Source organism: Zingiber officinale, chromosome 9B (genome assembly GCF_018446385.1).
Source record: "Zingiber officinale cultivar Zhangliang chromosome 9B, Zo_v1.1, whole genome shotgun sequence".
Taxonomy (NCBI): Eukaryota; Viridiplantae; Streptophyta; class Magnoliopsida; order Zingiberales; family Zingiberaceae; genus Zingiber; species Zingiber officinale.
The window spans coordinates 6,358,590-6,385,090 of NC_056003.1; the positions used below are offsets into that span (position 1 = coordinate 6,358,590).

At 36.1% G+C, this 26,501-nt stretch overlaps 1 protein-coding gene and 1 pseudogene across 1 annotated transcript; both read right to left on the minus strand.

The window, feature by feature from the left end:
• Positions 1–887: 887 nt before the first annotated feature.
• On the minus strand, positions 888–6,110 carry LOC122025231 (annotated as a pseudogene).
• A 19,761-nt stretch (positions 6,111–25,871) lies between these two features.
• On the minus strand, positions 25,872–26,240 carry LOC122025233 (transcription factor ILI6-like). The gene is made up of 3 exons (XM_042584001.1): positions 26,118–26,240; positions 26,068–26,079; positions 25,872–26,036 (listed from the first exon to the last, which is right to left on the minus strand). The coding sequence occupies exons 1-3, from the start codon at positions 26,238–26,240 to the stop codon at positions 25,872–25,874; spliced, it is 300 nt and encodes a 99-aa protein (XP_042439935.1).
• Between the last annotated feature and the right edge of the window lie 261 nt (positions 26,241–26,501).

Consider the following 26,501-nt stretch of genomic DNA (forward strand, 5'->3'; position numbering starts at 1 on the left):
GACCATGGGGCGGCTACCGTACATCCTTTACCACTCAACATACTCTGACACTCGATATTCTTTATCATCTTATTAATGCAGAGATTATGAGAGGCAATATAAAAAGGGATCCTTTCTGTTGGCCAGATACATTTTGACACGTAGAAACATCCATGCATACGCACACACACGGATGGACACCATTGTTTTACTATTCTACTATTCATCTTCTTCTCCATTTCGTTCGATTACAATTCTGACTTGAGCGTTGGAGTGTCTGTGCCAGAGATTCCCTCCCTAGCCCTGCAACTAACGCTTTCTCCTCTCAATTCTTGTTTTTACTATGTAGATTAGTCCGTATCACTAGATCTTCATCTTCTCACGGTCAATATCAGAACCACTTAATCAGCGCACCATCTTCCTCACTTTTTGACAGGATCACTATCAAAACAAAATTACATGCATCCTTAGTTGTTTTCTCATCTCAATTCTTATTTGAATGCGTTCATGGTAAAAGGTGCTCCTCTCGTTAGCAACCCAATACATTCCTATTTTAATTTCAAATCCCTAACTAATTTCAAAAGCACATGGCTGCTTGCTCTGTTCCTGCAAAATAATATTAATCATCAAGTCAAAGAACCTTCTTCAATCACGGATTCACATGCCAACCATATAAATCGGTTCAGATGCTCTTGTTTAATCTGCCTTCTTTAATAAACAAGGTATTGATGCTCTTTGTTTCATGCTCTTGTTTAATCTGCCTTCTTTAATAAACAAGGTATTGATGCTCTTTGTTTCAAAGGAAAATCGGTTCAATGCTCAATCTGATGAATTGTATAATACTCCAGCCTTGCTTCTTCTTCCCCTTAAAAGCCAACATTGGGTGTTCTTGGCATAGGCTCATCACCCTAACATGGGGTGTTCTTGGCAGCCATGCCGACAAACATAATAAAGTTGCTCATCACCCAAACCACATTCGGAGTAAGCTTTAGACACATTGGCTCTATCAAGAAGGGAGTGTTGCCTAATACAATCTAACATGGAGATACATGAGTTGAAATTTTGCTATTCCAATGTAAAGGCTGTAAGTTTCAAAATGACTTATTTCAGGTTCACTGTCTTGATGAAATGGTCGGTTCTTTTTGGTTTCCTTACTGAATTCAGTAACAAACCGAATGCACCTTCTCTGACTCCCCGATCGTAAGCATCGATTTGTGCAGGAGTTCCATTCTGATCTTCGTGGTACACTTCATGCCCCATCCGATCAGTGTCATAGAGGATAAAAGGAAACCATGATAACTGCAAGGAATCAAAGAGCTAAGAAGAACAACTTAAGTTTTCCTTTAAAATGAATGTATTCAATAATGTTGGATTTTTAATTACTTTAAATGATTTTTTGGATTTTAAAAGTCTAGGTGTATTCAATCTAGATTTTTATAAACTCTATAGAAATTTAATGGTATTCAAATTGAATTTTTATAGAGTTTTAAAAAGTCATGTGGTATTCAAACTCGACTTTTTAAAATTCTATGAAAATCTTTTAGTATCCAAAATTTTAATAGATTTTCATGAATTCTTTTAGAATTCCTTGGATATAAATTTTAACTAATAAGAACTCTCCAAAATACTTGGTTCAAGTTTAAATATAAAATAAAAAGTCTTCTCCTCACCATTGAAATTTCTATAGACTTCAAATCATTTTAATTTTTAACAAGTAAGTCCTTTCTCTTTCCGCTATTTTGATTTTTTTTTAAGCCCCGTCCAGAGCCTACCAATACAATAGTACACAGTCCAACTTGACGCATATTCAACAAAGAATCTTCACCACCTTGATCAAATTCAACACTATAATTTCTTCACCATCTTGATCACGTCAACGGTCTACCATAGAGATTACTTTAGGGGTGTGTTACCCTCTTACAAAATTAACTATACATATTTTTTTTTGAACTTTATTATTATTATTTTTTGAATTTTATGCTTTTCTCTATTTTTTTTTTAAGTTTACATTTTTTTGAAATTTATGTTTTTTTTTAGTTTAGGTTTTTTTAAAAGTTTTTTACTTTACGTTTTTTTAGTTTATAATTTTTTTAACTTTTACTTTTTTTACTTTATATTTTTTTTAGTTTAAGTTTTTTTAAAGTTTATGTTTTTTTTTACATTTTTTTTAAGTTTACGATTTTTTTTAGTTTATGTTTTTTTAATTTACCATTTTTTAATTTTTCTTTAATTTTGCTTAAAATTTACGGTCTTTTTTTAAATAATTTTTTTATTATGAAAAGTTTGGCTTGTGCCGAATTACATAATTTTCTTCACAAGGAGTATCGTTCTGATGAATTTCTAATTGAACTAGATAATGAAGCTTCATCATCCTTACCAGAACAAGTTCATGGTGTCGATTGCTTTGATCAATTATCTGATACTCAAGAACAACAACGAGCAAATGTCAATACATGGAGAGATACAATAACGAATGGAATGTGGAGCGATGTTTATCATATTGGCAATAACGAAACGAATTTTTCTTTCTCATAAATCCATAAGTTTCCATGAAAAAATTTATAAATGTCTGTAAAAGTCTATAGAACTCCATATAATTCTTTTACAACTACTCGAGATTCTATACAAGTTAATAAAAATTAATCAACTCCACAAGAAACTATTATTAAAAAAAAAGTCAATAAAAATCATTCAATCTCTTGATTGAATACACCCTCAAAATATTCCATGAAGAGCTAAACTCATATAGTTAATCTAAAATAATTTGGACAAATGTGTTCATGAAGTTGGAGTGAATCATCCACATAATATACTTAATCCAATTCAATTCATACCCAAGTAAGGGAGGTGATGAGAAGCACTTGAGGCAAATTCTTGAAGGCCTTAACGATGTGCTTTCTCTTTCCACATCCTTACTTTTTGAACTGGTTAATGGTGCTTCTTTCGCGAGAATAATAGTGACCATCTAGCAGAACAGGATGAAAACCTATGTCGAATGAAAGAAAAAACACAAAGATAGTGACATTACAAAAAAATTACTTTGAAGAATTTTACATAAAAACATGGAATGGATGACAAAGACCTACCATAGCAACCAAAAATGCAGCTTTCAAATTGGCACACGCTTTACAACATGCATTTGTCATCAAGAAAGGGAACCATCTTTGCTGCATTTAAAAGAAATATATCACTAACTTTCAGAAATTATTTCCAACCACTAAACATAATTAGAGCAAGAATTTCAAGATTAACAAACATATGATCTCAAGAAACTTAATGCATAATTGTGCCAACTTCCACTAGAACCAGAGGAGTACCCCAAGATATTCCCAAAAGCCATCCATGAACAAAACATAGAATTTGCGATATCACAGCCAAGATGGCCTATATACAAAAGAAACAATGATCACTCCATTGTAAACCACAACATGAATGTTTATGGAAGACTACAGTAGAGATTTGCCTGATAGATCAGCAATGAGGGCTAGAGCTGGCCCCTAACAATACATGTATGTAAATTTAGTGGAACAAGGTTATTAACCGAGAAAGTTATGGACAAGAAGGAAGAAAATTACTTGAACTACATTGTTTGAAAGATCCAATAGCCAGAAGAATCCTAAGATACATACTATTGCTGCGTGCCACATAGGACCATGATAAATACTGAATTCACAAGGATAATTCGAGCAGAAACTTAGGCTTGTTAAACGTAAAGCTTTCTATGTGAAGAAGTGTTTTTCCTTTTGAACCATCAAGTGCATATCCAATATAACCCTACCACAGTTACCTAAAAATTTACAACCCTATGAAAGAAATTGAAGTGTGTAATTCAGTTATCTAAATGTTAATGGAGAGAAAATTTCAATGTTGCTAGCTCCAAATACATATCCATAGGCATCCAATGAAAATGAAGGGCCTTCTTCTTCCAAACCGTGAGCAACATCTATCACTCCATAAACCAACACATGACTGGACCTGTCAATCGTGAAAAAAAAATAGTTAAACTTAGTTACATAGTTTAATTTTGAGCTCGAGGGATGTTCTTTCCTATTTGCAATTCAAATTTGCAAAAAGTCAAATTTCAAAAGCTCAGGAACTCTTTTTGAATGACATCAAAAGGCAATTCAATAATACCATTGTGAAGTTTTTTTTAAACCAAAAGCCCTTTGAATTTTCCACTCTTCGCACCAGATTACATATTTTTTTAGTTTGTGTTTATCTTAATCAAAAAAGCTAGCCAAACTTTTGAATTCATAAGAAACACAATAATAATGGATCGTTCTTTTAAACGAGTTTATACTAAATAATTTTACAATTCCTAGAAACGATGTATTTTTAATTTCTATCCAGTAATAATGCATTTCTAATTCCTAGACACACTGTATTTCCAATTTTACATAAATTCAATATATCAAAAACCTACATTGATTGATAACACGAGTTTCAAATTACCGATAATATTTATTCCACTTCCGTGTTGTCATATAACCTGTGACCATGCAATCACGTACATCAAAAATTACAAAAAAAAAAAAAAGGAAAAAAAGGAAAAATTTGTATGCAGTCCCATTGGCAAACATAATTTTGCATGTACTCCTTATTGGAAAAAAAAATTATTTTCACTTCCCAATCTAATATACTTATCTAATTGTCCTTGATATTTTAAGTATAAAAAGTTACATTAAACTAAAATCTAGTATATTTTCTATTAAATTAAGTACGATTCTTTTTACATCTCAATTGGATGAAAAATATATTAGATTTTCTTTAAATGATACTCAATTTGATGGAAAATATACTAGATTTTCTTTAAATGATGCTAAATTTAGGAGAAATTATATTAAGTAAGAAAAAAATCGTACTTAATTTAATAGAAAATATACTTGATTCTAATTTAAAATACTGAATTTAATAGGAATTATACTTGTTTTTAGACTATTTATACCTAAAAAATATTAGGGATAATTTTAATAGAAAATATACTCGATTCTAGTATAAAGTGCCGACTTTAAGAGGAATTATACTCATTTTAGTATACTTTCTATTAAATTGAGTATGATTCTTTTTCCACCTCAATTAGATAGAAAATATACTAGATTTTCTTTAAATGATAATAATTGGATAGAAAATATACTAGATTTTCTTTAAATAGTGTTAAATTTAGGAGGAATTATATTAAAATAGAAAAAAAAATTGTGCTCAATTTAATAGAAAATATACTCGATTCTAGTGTAAAGTGCTGACTTTAATAGGAATATAATTATACTTATTTTTGGACCTTTTGTACTTAAAAAATCTAAGGGACAAGTAGGTAATAATATTTGTATGAGGAAGTTGAAGCAAATAAAACTTTGCATGCAGAAAGTGGAAATAAATTTTTTTATTATTGGAGATTACATGCAAATTAAAGTTGTGATTGGAGATTTTTCTCTACTTTGCCAGAAAAAAAAACACATAAATATTATTGACATGCAATAATACAATTCAAGAACAAATATTACAATAACTTGTTTTTTTTTTATTTAATGCTACTGCTGCCTTATCGGATACGAATCTTTCATCTATATTCGACATTATGTTGTTGCCTTTTGTAGCTTCAACACTCTCCATTTCATTGTATTCATCCAACGCTGTTTTATTCTCATCTCGCTCCATTTCATTGCATTCTTGTGGGATTGTTTGTTCCTGGTCCACAACATTGTGGTGTTTTAGGTGTACTACAACTTCTCTGGTTATGGCCAAATCCACCACACCACTTGCATTTGCTATTTCTTCTCATCCCTTTCAGTTTGGTTTGAAGCAAGTACTTCATCAGGTTCTTGTCTTCGCAACTTGGTCCATTCACTAGCATGAGTGATCGTGAATAACAATGTTTGTACGCCCCAACGCTGTAATAACGATGTACATAAGCCTCTGGATTTTCTTTCTTACACCAATATGGTAGTAAAAAGGTGGAATCCGTCACTCTAGCGGCCCCACACGATCGGCATGGAATCCTAGTCAACTCCCATTTTCTGCAAGTGCATCTCATCTTACCTAAAATGTTGATTGCTTAACCCCATGATTTGAAAATGCATCTCATCAGCCATCATCGGTCTAAATGCAGCTGCATCCTTGCAATTATTTGCCATCATTGCTTTAATCTTCGGGTAGATTACACCATCCCACTTCTCAGCCTTTGACCTATTCAATTGAAATCTGGTCATCAACAAATTTCTAATCGACTCAAACATTAAAATTAGTGACTTCTCCCTCGCCTCTAAAATTAAACTGTTGAAACATTCGCACATATTATTCAAAAGAATGTTGCATTTGTGAATTGTGCTAAAAAAAATGCCTTGCACCAGTGATGTTCAGGTCTTTTGGCCAGCCATGCGTATGCATTTTCATTAATTTTCTTCAAATCTTCCATGTGTCTTTTGAATTCTTCAACTCTTGTCGCTCTTGCTGCAGCCCAAAGACCATTCTTGATTGCCACACCTCGAAAACTATCTGTTTTCATGTTACTTGATGCGTCTATTTAATATAGGGATTTTTTATTAGCTTTGATGCATTTCTTGACCCAATTTGCATGCAATTAACTTATGATTTCATATCATAATGCTTCATTTTGATTTATTTCCAGTTCGTGGTATTGCTCTTATGTGTTTCTTGTGTTAAGGCATGAAACGAAGCGAAAACAAGGATTGAAGATCAAGAAAGGAAGATCCCAAGACTTAACACGGGCGGGCATGCCTACTGGCATGGCTCGTGTTCCTTTCTATTGGAGAAACATGGGTGATAGTGCCTAGTGGCACAACCCGTATTCTTCTCTGTTGCCAAACCAGAGTGCTCGTGGCCAGTGGCACTGGTCGTACTCTTCTTTGTTGGGGAAACACGGGTGCTCGTTCCTAACGGCACGGGTCGTGCTCAACCATACCCTAAAGCAGCAGCGCCCGACATGGGTACCTGTGCCCAGCGGCATGTCCTGTGTCACACATCCACCTCCTTTTCCTATTTAAGCTCCTCACTCCAATCTAAAGGGGATCTAGGTTTGGGGGACTGCCCAAGGGCTCCAAGAGGGCTTCAGAGACGATCTAAAAGGGGATTTGACTCCATCAATTCTTGGATTGATGATCGGGAGCATCCAGAGAGCCAATCTTGTAACGAGACTAAGATTTCTTTGTTTGTTTTCTAAATTCCTATTTTGGATCTGATTTGTAAATGAATCAAAGCATGTTTTCTGGTTGTAACTCCATGTGTATGGATTAGTCTCTAAATTCTATGACTAGGGATTAGCTTTTTGTTGTGTGAACGCTTTTGATTTGATCTATGAATATATTTTAGTTCTTATTCTGTGATATGTTAATTTGTGGTCAGGATCTATTGTATAAATATGAAAAGCATGAGATTTGTATCCCACTGGGATTAGGGGATGAACCAAAAGGAGAACCTAATCCTCCGACTTGTAGAGACCTGAGAAGTGGAGAGTTTACTATGAAAGTAGATCGGTTTGCCACTAGAATTAATAGGGTGTCATAGATCTTAATGGATAGATTCTAATTCATTGTCACACAATAGGAGAAGATAACTAGGGGGTTGTGGGATCGCGTGACATGGGATCGTGTGATAGGGTCTCGTTAGGAAAATAATCTCTTAGAACTGTTCATCTGAAAGTAGATGACCAATTGAAGTAGATACGTCGGTGTAGTTCCAAAAGTTTACATCGGATACTATAGGATAGCCTACCTACACAAATCACCATTGAGGATAGAACATCTAGATATAGATCATGTGTTTGTTAACATTGTGGTAAAATTAAAATCCTAGATTTTTCTTCATCCACTGAACTTACTATGATCATCTCTGCCTTCTTATTGAGATCTTACTAACTTCTCTCTGTGATCTCACTGACTTTTACTTTGATCACTCTACTTTCCTTTTATGATCTCTCTGCCTTCTTACTGAGATTTCTCTGTCTTTTTTCTGAGATATTTTTGCCTTCTCACTGTGATCTCTGTACCTTATCCCTTTGATCACTCTACCTTCTTACTGTTATCTGTCTGTCTTCTTTCTGATTTCTTCCTAGCTACTTGATCACATCTTTTCTCTCGCTTCTTCCTTCTCGTTTCATTAGATTTTCTGGTTCTTGACAGCCAAAACCTGTGATTTGTCTAGACAGTCAAATTTACTTAGTAAGTTGGTATTCAATCGCTAGTCCCTGTGAATTCAATATTTATTACTTGATGACACAACCGTGCACTTGCAGTTTATTCACATCATTTCTCAAGAGATGCCTAACACAAAATCTATTTTCAGCATTTGGAAACAAACTCTTGAAGACAGGAATCAACCATTTTTGTTTATCAGACATAAAGGTCTAACCATACTGATTTTCAAAGCCGATATCATTGTCTAACAAGTGAAGAAACCACATCCAACTGTCCTTAGTCTCACCTTCAACCAGGGAAAAGTGTTATTGTTAGGATCTAGCCCAACTGCCACCAACAACTATCCCCTGTCTTCGTCTTCAAAAGAAAACCATCCACACCAATGATAGGCCTACATGCGTCCTTGAAACCATCTTTGCATGCCAAGAAACAACATAAAGTCTTTGAAATCTTAGCCCATCATCATCCATGGTCAATTTTAGAATTACTGAAGCATTTTCATTAGACCTCTTCAATTCAGAACAATAATTTCTTATTTGACTAAATTATTCTTGTATGTTGGCCTCAACTAGTTTAAGTGCCTTTTTCTTAGCCAAATAAGCTTGTTTATATGAAAATTTTGCGCATAAAATGTTCTGTACCTCTTCTCTGAACTCACTAGTGTTGGGACCTTTGACACGGCTAGAGGGGGATGAATAGTCGATCACCCACTTAGTTCACTTCCTAGGTATTCGTTAGTACACCGCGGGAATACAAAACTAATATGAATACAAAAGCCAAGAACAAGGAAGAAAACAGACAAACCCTAACATGTTTCGTTTAACATGGTTCGGAGATGATGCTCCTACTCCACGGTGTGTCCGTAAGGTGGACGATCTTTCAATCCATCGGTGGATCAATCCTCAAAATTTTGGCTAGCACAATTCTCTTTGTGTAGAGAAACCTTGCCACAAACTCTATCACGCGCACTTGGATCACGAGAGATTAGAAACTCTTAGAGGTTAATGACCTATAATTTTGTCACCCAAGCTAATCATCCCAAGCTAGGGGGAAAATATCTAGTCCTCTCGGATGAGTCTAGTGGCTAGCGCATGAGGTGTTGCCACCATGAGGTCTGGGGTTCGAATCTAGGTAAAACCGAGGTAAATGCCTCCCTTATGTGCTAGTCACTATTCTAAAGACTAGTAGCCGCTCGTGATTTACCTCCTCTGTGTTGACCCTGGGACGGGTTGGCAGGGGCTCTGGGAGTGAGCGTATTCGCCTTTTGCCACCTTGGGAGAAAATATCTAAATTATTTTTCCGCTAACAATAGACTGCTAAAGTCATCAGTTGGATGACCTCTATAAAAATTTAACTGTTACAACTCAACAGTTGGATACAAGTTAACTGATCACCCTTACCAATCGATTGATCTACATGGGCTAAGTAAACAGAAACATTCTATTTGGTCTAGTCAGCTGCTCAGTCTACCAGTCGACTAGTAAAGTCACCAGTCGACTGGTAACCCTAGAACTACAAACCAACTCCAGGTTTGTTGGTTCTCAACAACCAGTACAGTCGACTGGTAAACCCTAAACCTAGGATTTTACCCCGAGTACAATCACTCAGCACTCGTTCTTGCAGTACAACTTTGACCTTGCCTTCTAGCGTCATCCATCAGCCTTGCGTCCCTCAAATGCTTTCCCATTCTTCACGCTCTGCCTTCAAGAGCTTCTTTCAGACTTGTCCTTTGTTGTCAGGTCTTCTATTGCCAAGCAACCCTTACCTCCGGGACTTCACACTTGTCAAGTCATATTTGGACTTACGTTGTCAAGTCATACTGGGACTTGCATTGCCGAGACTACACACTTGGACTTACACCGCCAAGTCTTCAAACTTGGACTTTGCCTTTACGAAGATCACACTTGGACTTTCCTTTACCAAGATCACACTTGGACTTTATCTTGTTGTACATGCATCCTGCACACTCACAAGCGCATATCAAATACAACAATAGCCTATGATCCTGTCCGAGCGCTGAGTCGATGGACACTGGGGATGTGGCACTCTCCGTTGTCTTCGACTGGTGATGTGGATCTCCGACGAACCTGCAAAGAAGCCGAACCGGGAGGGGTTTCCCGGCGCGCGATGACCCTCCGACGCTCAAGTCAAGCAGTGAGGAAAAAGAAGAGCAAGGCAACGTTACTGTGGCTACAGTGATCAGAATCGCATACCTCCGTCGAAGTCTGGGGGTCCTTATATAGGACCACGGGGAGGCGCGAACACGCTTCTCGATGCGTGCACGCATCTGGAAACAAACTCTTGAAGACAGGAATCAACCATTTTTGTTTATCAGACATAAAAGTCTAACCATACTGATTTTCAAAGCCGATATCATTGTCCAACAAGTGAAGAAACCACATTCAACTGTCCTTAGTCTCACTTTCAACCAGGGAAAAATGTTATTGTTAGGATCTAGCCCAACTGTCCCCTGTCTTCGTCTTCAAAAGACAACCATCCACACCAATGATAGGCCTACATGCGTCCTTGAAATCATCTTTGCATGCCAAGAAACAACATAAAGTCTTTGAAATCTTAGCCCATCATCATCCATGGTCAATTTCAGAATTGCTGACGCATCTTCATCAGACCTCTTCAATTCAGAACAATAATTTCTTATTTGACTAAATTATTCTTGTGTGTTTCCCTCAACTAGTTTAAGTGCTTTTTTCTTAGCCAAATAAGCTTGTTTATATGAAAATTTTGCACATAAAATGTTCTGTACCTCTTCTCTGAACTTACCAGTGTTGGGACCTTTGACCCGGCTAAAGGGGGATGAATAGTCGATCACTTACTTAGTTCACTTCCTAGGTATTCATTAGTACACAGCGGAAATACAAAACTAATACGAATACAAAAGCCAAGAACAAGGAAGAAAACAAACAAACCCTAACATGTTTCGTTTAACATGGTTCGAAGATGATGCTCCTACTCCACGGTGTGTTCGTAAGGTGGACAATCCTTCAATCCATCGATGGATCAATCCTCAAAATTCTGGCTAGCACAATTATCTTTGTCAGTGGAGAAACCTTGACACAAACTCTATCACGCGCACTTGGATCATGAGAGATTAGAAACTCTAATTAAAGGTTAATGACCTCTAATTTTGTCACCCAAGCTAATCATCCCAAGCTCTATTATATAGAGCTTAGGGGAAAACATCTAAATTATTTTTCCACTAACAATAGACGGCTAAAGTCATCAGTTGACTGGCCTCTATGAAAATTCGACTGTTACAACTCAACAGCTCGATACCAGTCGACTGATCACCTTTACCAGTCGACTGATCTACATGGACTAAGTAAACAGGAACATTCTATTTAGTCTAGTCGACTGCTCAATCTACCAGTCGACTAGTAAAGTCACCAGTCGACTGCTAACCCTAGAACTACAAACCAACTCCGGGTTTACTGGTTGTCAACAACCAGTACAATCGACTGGTAAACCCTAAACCTAGGATTTTACCCCGAGTACAATCACTCAGCACTCATCCCCACCGTACAACTTTGACCTTGCCTTCTAGCCTCCTCCATCAGCCTTGCGTCGCTCAGATGCTTTCCCATTCTTCATGCTCTATCTTCAAGAGCTTCCTTCGGACTTGTTCTTTGTTAATAGGTCTTCTATTGCCAAGAGACCCTTACCTTCGGGACTTCTCACTTGCCAAGTCATACTTGGATTTATGTTGTCAAGTCATACTGGGACTTTCGTTGCCGAGACTACATACTTGGACTTACACCGCCAAGTCTTCACACTTGAACTTTGCCTTTACGAAGATCACACTTAGACTTTCCTTTACCAAGATCACACTTGAACTTTACCTTGTTGTACATGCATCCTGCACACTCACAGGCGCATATCAAATACAATAATAACCTAATTTATACCTTTGTCCAAATATCAAAACTTAGGGTCACACCAATTATTCCAACAACTAGTACCTAACTTCGGATTTGATTTGAATTTCTTCTCAAAAGTTTCACTCAACCAGCTTGTTTTGATGTTTTTATTCTTGCAGTTCCAATAACAGTTGTGCACATGGTTAAATCTCTTTATTTGCTAACATGTATCTTTATTCATTCGTGAATAAAGAATAGACCATTTATAACCTTCATTTATGCACTCACCTCGAAGTCTTTTACTATCATTCTTCACAAACTTTACGACACGCCCTCGTCTAACATAATGACTGTCTATAGCAAATTTTGCCTCTTTCTTCGAACTGAATATCATACCGAGAGTTAAAACAGGATTTTAGAATCTTCAATTGGGTCATACATTGGATTTTTTGGCGCATCTTCCCCTTCTGAATCAACATCAGTCCCAAAATCAACATTGTTTACACAATCATCATCCCCTTCATCCTGTGGCATTCTAGACAACAACTCATTCAAAATGTCAATCTCATCCACTACATTTTTCCCTTTATTATTTTCAACATCATGTTCCCAGTGTTGTCCATTAATTCAACTTCCTCCTCAAATTAAAAGTCACTATCATGAAACGTAGTTGCAAATTCATCAATAGTTGCACTTGTTATCATTGCACTACAATCACCACCTATCATTGTTGCATCTTCTTTTGCTTTCTCCAAACCACCACATGCATCTAGCTGAGTGATTGTAACGGTTGGAAATGGGGAGAGTGGGGATATGGGAACATGACTCATGTTCCACACTACTCATAATGGAAAAGGTCCATTATGCCCCTGGTTTATTTCCGTATATAAAGGGGATGCCTCCAAGGATCAAGGATGAGAATCAGGGTGGATTAGAGACGAGAGTAAGAGGTGAATATCCAAGGCGGTAAGATTTGGTTTGTGGAAAAACGGAGGGTTTTCCGATTCTGTGATCGCTCTTCCAACAATGAGTTTTTGTCATTGCCGATTGCGGATCTGCGAGAGATCGCTGTAAGTTTTTACCGCTTTATTTTGTTCGTTTATCATGCATTTAGAATATAAATCTACATTGGTATCAGAGCGCGTAGTTCGTTCTAAATGCATGATAAATCCTAAAACCTTACCTCTTCGTTGAATCAAAATTATGACTTGGTTATGTTCGTTTTTGCTGGGCGAAATCACGACTAAGTCGTGATCAGCGATAATAATCGCTGCCCTGAACGGAGTCGGTCTCCGTCTAGTTTTGCCGTAGCCGAGCAAGATTGCGTCCATGTTGCAATGTGCCACAGTTGCCGGCATCAAAATCAGCCGTAATCAACGGCTGTTATAAGGCCTCGAATGAACACTCATGGAGTTTGTCTCTGTGTGTTGGCCGGCGGCGTACTCGAGGCTGCCTCTTGCAATTTCTGCACAAAAGGGGAGGCGGTGTGTGGCAACCAGCATTCGTCGCTATGAGATGGTGTGCGGCGTGGGTTCGTGGCGAAGAAACGAGCGGAGGTGGTATAGAACGTGGAGTTGCAGAAGATAATTTTTAGAGTTCAGTGTATAAACTGAATTTTTTTCCGTTTAATGCATGCTGTGAAGAATAAAATACATTTAAAAAAAAAAACTCCATGCATTTACAATTAAGAAACATAATATATTTATGTTTTTTAATTAAAATATATCTTTTGCCAAATAATGCCTACTGTAGCATTAATTTTGTTCGCTCATTAATTAATTGAAAACTTGAGTTCAATTAATTTCATCATTAATGATAAATGATCAAGAGTAATTTTGGTCTACTTAGATCCGGTTCAGGTTTAAATCATTAGTTGGTTTAATTGAACCAATTTGATCCAATCCCAAATTAATTTGGGTTGATTAATTAGACTTGGACCAAATATGATCAAATGACCAGATTTGTTCTAATGGGTCAGATTTGATCAAAACAATTAGATTTGTTCTAATTGGTCGGACTTAAACCAATGGGCATTGGTTTGATCAAACGGACCTGAGTTTGATCAATAAGTCTGAAATTGGTAGGAATGGACCTAGAGAAAAAGTTACAGAACATAGGTACAAAAATCCCTGTCCAATTAGATTAGTTCTAATTATGGACAATGGACCAAACTTAGGATCTGTATCCCTGATCAACCGATCCAATGGGTCTGACCAATTAGATTAGTTCTAATTGTCGACTTGAACTCCTGAAAATCGAGAAGATTTGTTTTTCTTGATTTATTATGTTGGTACTATGCCTGTATAAATTGAAATAAGCCGGTTTTGTACTGACTTATTTATTTTCAATTTTTCAGATGGCACGGACGATTACCACATTGACTCGTCGCGAAGTGCGATGAAATCAGCTCAGGGAGGAGATTCAGGAGATAGAGTACAACTCTGCTTATGGAGTCGACGGACACATTGGACGACTTGATGATCTGTTTTGGAAACTTGAGCGAGAAGAGTTTCCAGTCCTGGACAGTTATAGGATTTGAGCTTTGATGCAATCATTGTCAGAAAATCCTAGGATGATAATAGACTATATTTGGGGGCGTCATCAAGGACGTGTCACATATTCTGTATTATGTGAGGAGCTGCTTCATCATATGACTAAAGAGGATCCGGAAGAGTTCGAAGAGGACCCGGAAATGATCGAGGAGGAACCAGAAGAGGATCCAATTGTGGATCCAATAGAGAACCTTGAAGCTGTCCTGCCTGTGATTACCCCAAATGAGTCCAGGCTGAGAGGGATTATATTAGCCACTGCACTAGTCTCTGTCCTAGTGGGAGTGGTAGTTGTCTATCTAGTTTATTAGAGTTCTGTTATTTTTTGTCATTTTATATGAACAATAGTTAGTCTATTTCATTCATGTCAGTTAGTTATATGTTAACAATTTGCAGCATAATTTTATGTTAATGATGTGTTCATTTATTTATGTTGTTTGCTTGACATGATGCATGATTAGTTCATAAAATATTAAATGATTAGTTCATTTAATTTTAAAAAAGCACATGATATATTAAATGATTAGTTCATTTAATTAAAGAATTCATGATATTATAAATGATTAGTTCATTTGTTGGGATGTATGTAATAGAATTGATTAATATTAATTTGATTGGTCATACGGATGATGAGCGAAAACATAGTTGTCACTTGATTTTGTAAACCAACTCAAAGTAATATTAAGTCAATCACAAATTGCATACATATGATATACACTGAATACTAAATAATTTGTTTATTTATGATAGATTATGACAACCAAAAACATAATAGCTGAACTCAACAAAGGTGAAAAACTTAATGGGGATAACTACAAGATCTGGCACCTCAGGATACAATATGTACTTGAGGAACAAGAAGTTCTAGAGGCTGTAAATCAGGTTATGGAAGTACCTGTAGATGGTCCCACTGCACAACACAGACGAGATCTTGATGCCTATAAGGCATGGAAGAAAAAGGACTCCACTGCAAAGGGTATATTGATTAGTTCAATGGTAGACAACCTAGCTTTTGAGTATGAGTCATATCTTACGGCTCATGCAGTCTGGGTAGCCCTTAAAGAAAAATATAGTGGAGTAAGTCTGAGCAAGCTTCGACAGCTGATAATTAAATTTGACAGCTACAAAAAGCGTCCGAATGTGTCAATGGTTCAACACCTCAAAGAGATGTCGAACATGATTCGGGAGTTTAAAACTGCTGGTCATGAGTTGACTGATGAACAACAGGTTCAAGCAGTTATTCGTTCACTTCCAGATTCTTGGGAGACCATAAAGCAGACCCTAACTCACAGTGAGAGTATCAAAACTTTCATTGACGTCTCACGCCATGTAGAATTGGAGGCGGAAAGAGTTGAATCCGCAAGGATTTCTGGACAAGCCTATGTGACTGTAGGTTCTGCTGGATCATATGGATCCAAGGAAAAAAAACGGTTCAAGAAAGGGAAGGGAAAGAAGCAGGAAGCTGCTGGTGTGGGACAGGGCCCAATCAAGAAGATAGTCAAGAAGACTGGAAAAAAACCTAAAAACAAGTTGACTTGTTTTAACTATGGCAAAAAGGGCCACTTTGCTCGGGAGTGCACTGAGCCAAAAAAGGTAAATCCAAGTGTGTCTTCTTTTCAAGAGCATTTTGTTACTAGTTCAGTGTTGTTAGCTGATTCTTATCCTTTGTGGATTATAGATTCGGGAGCAACCAACCATGTAGCTCGGGAACGAGTTACATTTGTTGAGTACCATTGAGTACCAGCTGGCAACAAGTGGATCTATGTGGGAAATAATGCAAGAGTTGAAGTCAAAGGAGTCGGCACTTGCAAACTCAACATACGTGGTGGTAGAGTTTTATTTCTACATGATGTCCTGTATGCTCCTAAAATTCGACGGAATCTTGTTTCCGTTACGTGTCTTCTTGATTTAGGGTATTGTATTAATTTTTACAGTCGGTCTGTTGAACTTAAAATTGACTCAGTGTCAATCGGATATGGTTTTTTAATAAATGGTTTTATGGTTCTTGATGTAGAACCAGATGTCAATTATGCTATTGATGGTTGTTTTTCAAACATTGCTTTAACTAGTGATGTAGATATAACTGATGAGGTTTGGCATGCTAGATTAGGACACATAGGATAAGAATGTATGAATCGATTAGCTAGAGAGGGTTTATTGGGCACTCGGGCTAAGATTCAATTGTCTATATGTGAGCATTGTCTTGCTGAAAAAGCAACTAGGAAACCATTTGGTAAGGCTATTAGATATGAATCAACATTGTAGTTAATTCATTCGGATATTTGTGGTCAAATGAATGTGAAGGCTAGACATGGAGCTTCCTATTTCATTACATTTATTGATGATTTCTCTAGGTTCGGTCATGTGTATTTGATTTCTCACAAATCTGAAGCATTAGATTGCTTCATTCGTTATATGAACGAAGGTGAGAATCAAACGGAACGTAAAGTTAAGGCTTTACGCACTGACCGTGGAGGGGAGTATTTGTCTGATATGTTCAAGACAATATGTAATGATAGAGGGATTATTAGACAGCTGACAATCCCTGGAACTCCACAGCAAAATGGGGTAGTTGAAAAAAGAAATATGACTCTTCTTGAAATGGTTAGGTCTATGATGGCGCAAGCTAATTTGCCAATCTCCTATTGGGGAGATGCATTATTAACTGCAGCCTATATACTTAACAAAGTGCCTTCAAAGTCAGTTCCATCTACCCCATATGAACGTTGGACAAGCAGAAAACCAGATTTGAGTAATCTGAGACCCTGGGGGGCAGCTGCTTATATTCATGACAGTTCTCACAAGTATGGAAAACTAGGGCCTAGGGGTAAGAAATGTATCTTTATAACATATCATGAGACCTCCAAAGGTTATGTTTTTATAGGTGAGCAACTAGATGAAATCATCTCTGAAATAGACTCGAGAGATGCGACTTTTCTTGAAACAGAGTTCCCAATCAGAGGTGATGTTGATAAAAATATTCCTCTATTTGAGGAGGATGAGATATTATCAGCAAGAGAGATGTCAAAAGGGATACCTGAGTCTAGTCAAACGAGTGGGAGTGATATGCCGAGTCATGAGTTGACTTCTCAACAGCCCAACTTACGGAGAAATGTTCGTAAGATCAAACCTAAGAAGAGGTTTGATATTGAGAATGAGGCATTGGTAACACTTCCAATTAACGATGACGAACCTCAATCCATTGAGGAAGCATTGGGATGTAGAGTTAGAGAAAAATGGAAAGCTGTAATGGTTGAAGAGATGGAGTCCATGATTCAAAATCATGTTTGGGACTTAGTCGATCTTCCTCCGGGCCGAAGGGCTATTGGGAATAAGTGGATTCTCAAAATAAAGAGGAAAGTAGATGGATCGATTAACAGATACAAAGCTCGTTTAGTTGCAAAAGGATATACCCAAATGGAGGGTATTGACTTTGAAGAGACATTTTCTCCTGTAGTGAAATTTGTATCAATAAGAGTTATTTTGGCCTTTGTGACATATTATGACTTGGAATTACATCAAATGGATGTAAAAATCGCTTTCCATAATGGTGATATTGACGAAGAAATCTATATGGTTCAACCAGAAGGTTTCATTGCTGAAGGCCAAGAGCAAAAAGTATGTAGACTTAGAAAGTCTATATATGGGCTAAAGCAAGCGTCAAGACAATGGAACATAAGATTTAACGAAGTCGTTTTATCTTATGGTTTCGAGATGATCAATGAGGATCATTGTGTTTTCCTGAAAAGGGAAAAAGGAAAGTATGTCATTTTATCATTATATGTTGATGATATGCTGATAGCTGGAAATGACATAGGATATGTGAATGAAGTCAAGAAGTGGCTGTCATCACAATTTGATACAACAGATATGGGAGAAGCTGAATACATCTCAGGGGTGAAGATCATAAGAGATCGTTCTAAAGGACTTTTGGGTTTGTCACAATAGTCTTATATAAATAAGATGTTACATCATTTCAGCATGTCTAATTGCAACATAGAACATACACCTATTGTGAAAGGTATTGTGTTGAGCAAGAGTATGTGTCATAAAACTCCAGAGGAAATAGCTGAGATGAATAAAAAACCATATGCCAGTGCTATTGGTAGTTTGATGTACACTATGTTGTGTACACGTCCCGATATCAGCTATGTTGTGGGCTTGGTCAGTCGCTTCCAGTCAAACCCAGGACCGAGACACTGGAAGGTAGTAAAAAGGATATTCAGATATCTGAAGGCGACAACAGATTATTATCTCTGTCTTCAAGGATCATATATGAGTCTGAAAGGTTATTCAGATGCAGATTGGGCTCGAGACCTGGATGATAGAAAATCCACATCAGGCTATGCATTCTTGCTGAATGATGGCGCCATCTCCTGGAACAGCACGAAACAAGCTTGTGTAGCTTTGTCGACTATGGAAGCTGAATATGTGGCATGTTCAGCAGCTGTGCAAGAAGCAGTCTGGTTGAGAAGGTTTCTGAAGCATCTAAAAATTGCTGAGGATAGTGAGAGTCCAGTAACTGTCTACTGTGACAGTCAAGCTGCAATAGCTTTTTTCAATGATCCCAAATATCATAGCAAAGGCAAGCATATAGAAATTAAATATAATTTTGTAAGGGATATTGTGGCTAAGAGAAAAGTCATCCTTGAGTATGTCCCTACACGTGTTATGCTTGCAGATCCTTTTACTAAGTCAATGACTAAAGAGTCATTTAAAGAACATGTGAAGTCTTTGGGACTTCGTAGAATGTAACACCATTGAAATAACAATCAGACTTTGTGTTTTGATTGTGTCATTTGCCATAATTTATTCAGTGTATATGTTGTATTTGTTACATTCATATAAGATCTCGGTGAGCATGTTGACAGGTGGAGATTGGTCCACTCACATGGACAATCATCTTTGTTTGTTAAGTACAAATAGGAGTAAGACCGTTACTTATGAAACATCTTACGTAGCTGAAATTATGAAATTAGAGACAGATTCATAAGTTGAGGTCGTCTTGATAATTGTGTCAAGATGAGATCATTTATGTGTAAATAATGATCTAAGTAAATGAACCCACCATTTACTGAACCTGTTGAAGGCCAGATTAGAATTCATATGTTGAATTCCGGATTAGACGTTAAGTATGTCTAGAATCTAGATCAAAATCTGTACGATGTTAAATTTGAAGACAACATGCGCTCTTTTTAGTAAAGAGAATAACATCGTAGCATGTGATTCATACCACATGTGCTATTGCGACAATAAAGGTAGTAGGAGAAAGAATCCCTGCTTCTCTACTATGTGAGACCTTTGAGATTATATGTTAATCTCAACTTTTGCCTTAGTGACTATTTAGCTGTTTACTTGAAGTTTTAATCAGTGTCTGCTACTTTAGCGTGTATCCTATGGTTATGGATGATTCGGTCTATGGAGCATAACTAGGAAAGTGACTGATTAAAATGAATTGATTCTAGCTAAAAAGGAAGATTAAATATATTTATATCTTTTGTTGTTATTCACTGGTCGACCCATTTCTGTTATGTACAGAAATGAATGTGAATATAGGATATGAAACATGCTCATGACATAATGGTCATTATAAGGGATTAGAGATGTTCATATCGATGTAAATGAAAATTATTTAATCTGGATAAATAGTAAGACATGAATATCTTCAAGATAATGGTTGTGTGTCACTTGAAGATTGGATGGATCCTAGATGAAGGTTATGTGCCACCAGGAAAGTGGCTAAGTGCTATGAAGAGTGTGTCTCTAATTTATTTGAGCAGTTAAGCAAAGTGTAACAACTTTATTAGCATTGATTGCTCAACGAGCGACTAAGTCAAGGTATAACAATCTTCTTAGCAACTATCGCTCAGTGTGCTTGCTGTCGCACGAACCATTTTCTCTAAGTATGGATTGGATGTTTTCATATGGTCTATGTGACCAAACTCTCTAATAGTCTGTGTGACTGATTAAGTCTTTGTGACTTACCTGAATGAACTAGTCTTAGTGAGTTACCTTGGACGAGTGGGAGATGTTGGAAATGGGGAGAGTGGGGATATGGGAACATGGCTCATGTTCCCCACTACTCATAATGGAAAAGGTCCATTATGCCCCTGGTTTATTTCCCTATATAAAGGGGATGCATCCAAGGATCAAGGATGAGAATCAGGGTGGATTGGAGACGAGAGTAAGAGGTGAATATCCAAGGCGGTGGGATTTGGTTTGCGGAAAAGCGGAGGGCTTTCCGATTCTGTGATCGCTCTTCCGACAGCGAGTTTTCGCCATTACCGATTGCGGATCTACGGGAGATCGCTGTAAATTTTTACCACTTTATTTTATTCATCTATCATGCATTTAGAATATAAATCTACAGTAACTACATGAACATGCTCCATGTAAATCTCAACTTCATAGTTTTGAGGGATATGATTCTTGATTTCAAGCACATCTACATCAGTTTCCACGTATCTCCCTCTAGCTAAACTTTTTCCAAACTTGTGCCAAAATCTAAAGCTATTTTCATCTACAAATCCTAGCTCCATTGCATACCCACGAAGTTCAATCATCCCTATTAGATCAACGAAATCAAAATATTCAATACCCCCACTTGTGTACACTTTCTTTTTTCCAATAGTTTCCATCCTACCACCAAAATATAATTCTAGTGTAAAACAAGTAGGTTCCCCCATCCTGCCTGAATTTTTTTTTTTAATAATACATATATTAAATTTCATACCTTAATACAGTGGTAAAATAATTAATCTCATAATCAAAAAATTAAAATTACCATAATCTGGGGTGAATTCTAGAGAATGAGTATTTCACCTAGCCATACATCTCTTCCACGTGCAAGAAATTCAATATCTAATATGCAACAATAAAAAAAAAAGCTCAATTCATAATACGTATTGGTTGGATTTTATTAAAAAAATATCAATTCATAATGGTAGGATATATCTCGAAGATGTAATCATGAAAGTTTATTTGGCCTTCGACCATGAAAATTCTTGGCTTAAAAAGCCACAAAATTTCCTACTTACTATATTGTAAAATTCCCAAAGAATGGCAAGAAAATAAAATTAGAGGATGTTTCAGTAGGTAACATCAAATTTAAGAGTTAAGAGTTAATGGATGGCACCATAACCTAACTGGGAGTCAGAAGACTAGTTCTACTCGGTGCAAAACAACAGGAAAGCAATTAACACTAACCAGAGATCCTCCTTCGAGTCAGTGGGCAGCGGTGTATATGGTGGCTTTAAGTCAGTGGCCTCCGATCATAAGATTCTCCTTCAAGTTTGTGAGATCCTCCTCTAGTGAGTTTCAATTTAGGAGAATAGTGGAGGAGAAAGGGTTCCCAATTTGGGAAAAATGTGAATAAATTATGGCAAAAGGTGAATACGCTCATCCTCAACGCCCCCGCCAACCTGTCCCAAGGTCAACACGGAGGAGATAAATCACGGGCGACTACTAGCCTTTGGAATATTGACTAGCACATAAGGGAGGTATTTACCTCGGCTTTATCGAGATTTGAACCCCAGACTTCATTATGACAACACCTCATGCGCTAACCACTAGACCCATCCGAGGAGACGGAAAAATGTGAATAAATGAACTAAAGCGAGGGATGAATGGGTGATGGATTTATCTCCGTTTGTTTTTAACGGGAATATAATGGGAGGATGAATTCGAGAAACATTTTGAAACACGAGAAACTATTTTGGCAGGCCAAAAAAGAGGAGGGACAATTTTGGGGTAAGTGGAAAATAAGAGGGACAAAAATGGACTCCACCCCGATAGAGGAATTTAATTGTAATAAAAGATATTATATTAAATATTAGTATATAATAAAATTAGTAAAATTTTAAAGTAAAAGATTGTGAAGTATAAAAGGTGAAAATTTTACTGTTCCAATGAATACATCTATTAAAAATGGATAGATCATCCAACTTTAGTATCATATGATAAATGAATCAATTTTCCAATGAATACATCTATTAAAAATGGATAGATCATCCAACTTTAGTATCATATGATAAATGAATCAATTTTCCAATGAATACATCTATTAAAAATGGATAGATCATCCAACTTTAGTATCATATGATAAATGAATCAATAGATGATCCATGTAATTAAAAAATGAGGATGGTGATATCTTTTTCAAATTATACAAAATGATTGGAATACCTCTCTTTAATGTCTCTATGTATGAATATCTCAAAACTGTTTAGTAAATATTTTGTAGGAAAAATACTTAACTCCGTAATGGTACCTCATACAAAATTTGGTAAGATTTTCTTACAAACAATAGGAATGAGCCCTTATATGAATATATGGTAGTCATGAATTTTTAAACCAATCAATTTGTATTCCTTTACATCGACACATCTTCCCAGATTAGAGACATAACATCTATAAATTTCAATGATTTTAATCATTTACAAACAACACATCTCTGATCCTTATAATTCAATGCATAAATTGCTTTTGGCTTTGGTCTCCTACTATTCTTATCGACATTAAGAGTGAATCTTTTATAAAAAAAACTCACATTTTTTTTTGCATGTCTTTAATTTTTCCATTGATATTCATCACTGTATTTATCATATTATCAAAAAAAAAAATTCAATATAGATTACATCAAGATTATGATGAATCAAATGACTAAACCAATAGGGTAAATCTTAAAATATACTCCATCCATGTGACTATTCAATAATGGATGGAAAGTTAAACACTTTGAACCAAATCAATTCCCCTACTAATATCAACGATAGAGGTGTTCTTTTAATAACTATTCTTAGTAAATTCATCTTTAATCTTTCTAAAATTATAATTTGGTGGTAAAACTTATCTATGACAATCAAAATAACTCGACTTCTTTCCATGTTTCAATATGATTAATTTTGATTTCTCCATACATATTAGAGATCCTAAGATCTCAGTGGTACTCCAACCCAGTAGTATACCATAAGCTGGAAAGTCATTTATGGTTCAAAGAAGATCAACCTTCATTACAAATATCTAATTAATATGAACATCACATTTAGGAAAAACTTCATCCCATAATTATTTTAGTTCTATAATTAGTGGTTGCATATAAACATCTATTAACTTCTTCAGATTTTATGGGTCAGATACAACCATCATAAAATCATATATGGTATTTTTATGCACATCCCAGGTGAAAAATTATATAGAGTTAAAATAACTGCCAACAAGAATAATTTTCTCCCGATTTACCAAATGGATCAAATCCATTAGCATATAGACCTAGTCTAATATTTCGAGTCTCCTTTACAAATTTTAGATATGTTCTATCAAAATTTTTCCAAACTTCTGCATCTAATAGATGACACATTAGGCCCTCTCCATTTGTTTGATGATTCATATATTAAGTCATGTGTTCAACAGTTGCCTTTGATGCTTAAAGCCTTTATAACCTAGAAGTTAAAGGCAAATAAAACAACTAATTGTATGATTTACGTCATTGTTGACTCCTTCTAGTACTCTTGTACCTAGCTTGATTGCAGAATTTACAAATATCTACATCTGCATCATCTCCCCAATATAGAATACAACTATCCCTGCAAACATCAATTCTTTCCAATATTGGAAGACTTAATTTTTTCATACTATAAAAATTATTGGGCAGTATGTGATCATGTCGCAATGCCTCTCCAATAGCTTAAACAAAATAATTAAAACAATCTTGCAACACATTATGTTTTGTCTTGACATTTGACAGTCTTCCGGAGAGAGATAATTTAGTATGATTGTCACAATCAGCCCACAATGGTTCATCTGCAATATTCAATACTTCCTAAAATTGGAGATATGTTTCATTAACACCTGTTACTTCTACCTACTCCAACAGTGATGTATAAGTAGTAAATATTTGTTCAATTATTGAAGGACAACTAAAACTTGCACCACGTGTTTCAGGAATGAAATTCTGACCCACTATATCAATTATCATCCTCTGATATGGATTTAATTGATTATGATAACTTTGATCTCTACTAACTAAGACATATATGTTTAGTCCATAATCCTTATCAGATATGAACGAGCCATTATAACATGTCTAATTATAATTAATTAGAGTAAAATCAAATCTACAAGATGTACTAAAACTTTTTCACAGTATATTTGAGGGTATTTTATAATCAAGAGATTTATACGAACACATAAGAACTAGTTTCATATCATTCCGAGCTCTCTGGGTCCATATACGAGTTTCAGACACATTTATTTATTTATATTTATTTTTCCAATTCTACCATGAATCCATGGATTCATCGCAAAATTGAAAATATAAATAATTAAAAATATATAAATATGTCCTAAACTTGTTGAGGGAACTAGAGAACTCGGAATGATATATATAAAACTAGTTCCTATATATTCATTTAAATCTTCTTATTATATAAATATATTCAAACATTAATATTACCCAATATATTAAGATAATGATTTTTTTGAACATGAATTGCGATAATATATTTTTATTTTTATTTTTTTAACAATTTGCGACGACTCATTGATTCGTCTTAGAATTGGCTATATCAATTACATATATTTTCTAAGCTTCTGTGAGACATTATGAATTTGTTGCAGAATTTGCAATAAATATCATTTTTATTGTAAAATTTATAACAAATATTTTATTCATCAAAAATTCTACCACGAATAACAAATTTCATCGCTAATTGCCAACGAATTTTGCAACAAAGCATTTTCTGTTGTGAATTGGCAACGAAACCCTTTAGTTGCTAATTTAATTTCATTGTCAAATTGTGACGCTTTCTTTTATTTATAGTAAAAAATTATTGTAGATTTGGAACAAAAAAATTTTCGTCCCTAAATTTCGTTTCTAAATAATCAGTTTTTTTTATAGTGACATAATAGTTATTCGGATCATAACTCGCGTGATTATGAACTAATCAAGTTCTCTCTTCCTCGTTTTTTTCTCTCTCTTTTGCCTTTCTATTTTGAAGAGAGAGAGAAAAATGAGTAATGACATTGTGGGGGCGTAACGTGAAGGTGTTTTGATTTTGTTGGAGCTTTGCTATTCGATCTTTAGGTTTTGGATAAACAAGCATTTAATATTCTCTGCTACGGCTTGCCGTTTGCCTGCCCGAAGCGTGCCAAGTGCATGCAGAAGGCCCGGTCACCGAATGGCATGCATGCTTCTGCCGTTTAGATTTCCAACTGCTGAAGAGTTAATCAATTCACTCTCTCAATCAGTGGATTTGCTGTAATCTTTCATAAATATTAAGAAACTCCCAATTTGCTCCATCGATAGATAGATAGCTCATTTAGCTATTCATACAATTAATTAAGCTCCTAATACTGGCGGCTTGAGCAGTGCTTATATCACTTGTGTTGAACAACTCCGATAACCTCTCGCTCAAGTCATCCATCTCCAGCTGCAAGCTTCTGATGTAGCTGCAGATCTCTTGCAATGCCTTCAAGGTCGAAACCTGCAGTCGCACAACTGACGAGCGAGTCAACTTTGTCATGTCGCTACACTAATAAATGTATGAAGTTCTATATTTACTTACTCTGCCACGGCTGCGAATCCTTCCCTGACCAGGGAGAACAGAGTGCAGTTTGGACACGAGATCGTCAATCCGTTCGTCGACGGTGATCCTACTCGACGTCAAACGAGATCTCCTGCTCGACATGATCGTTAAAGAGTAGTAAAATGCACGCACGCAGACGATCGAGCACACAGAGGTGGAGAGAGGATGGGCTTAAATAGTGGCATGCGAACAAGAAGAGAGCTAGACAGAGGTGTAGAGAATCATATCGTATCAGGAGATCCGCTGTGCTGTGTTGTGCTGTGCTGTGTTATTCTTGACGTGTTCAGCATCTGCAGCGAGATTTAGTGAGAGATCTTTGGCTGCAGCGTGTGGATCCCGGGGCACATGAGGTCCATCCAAGAG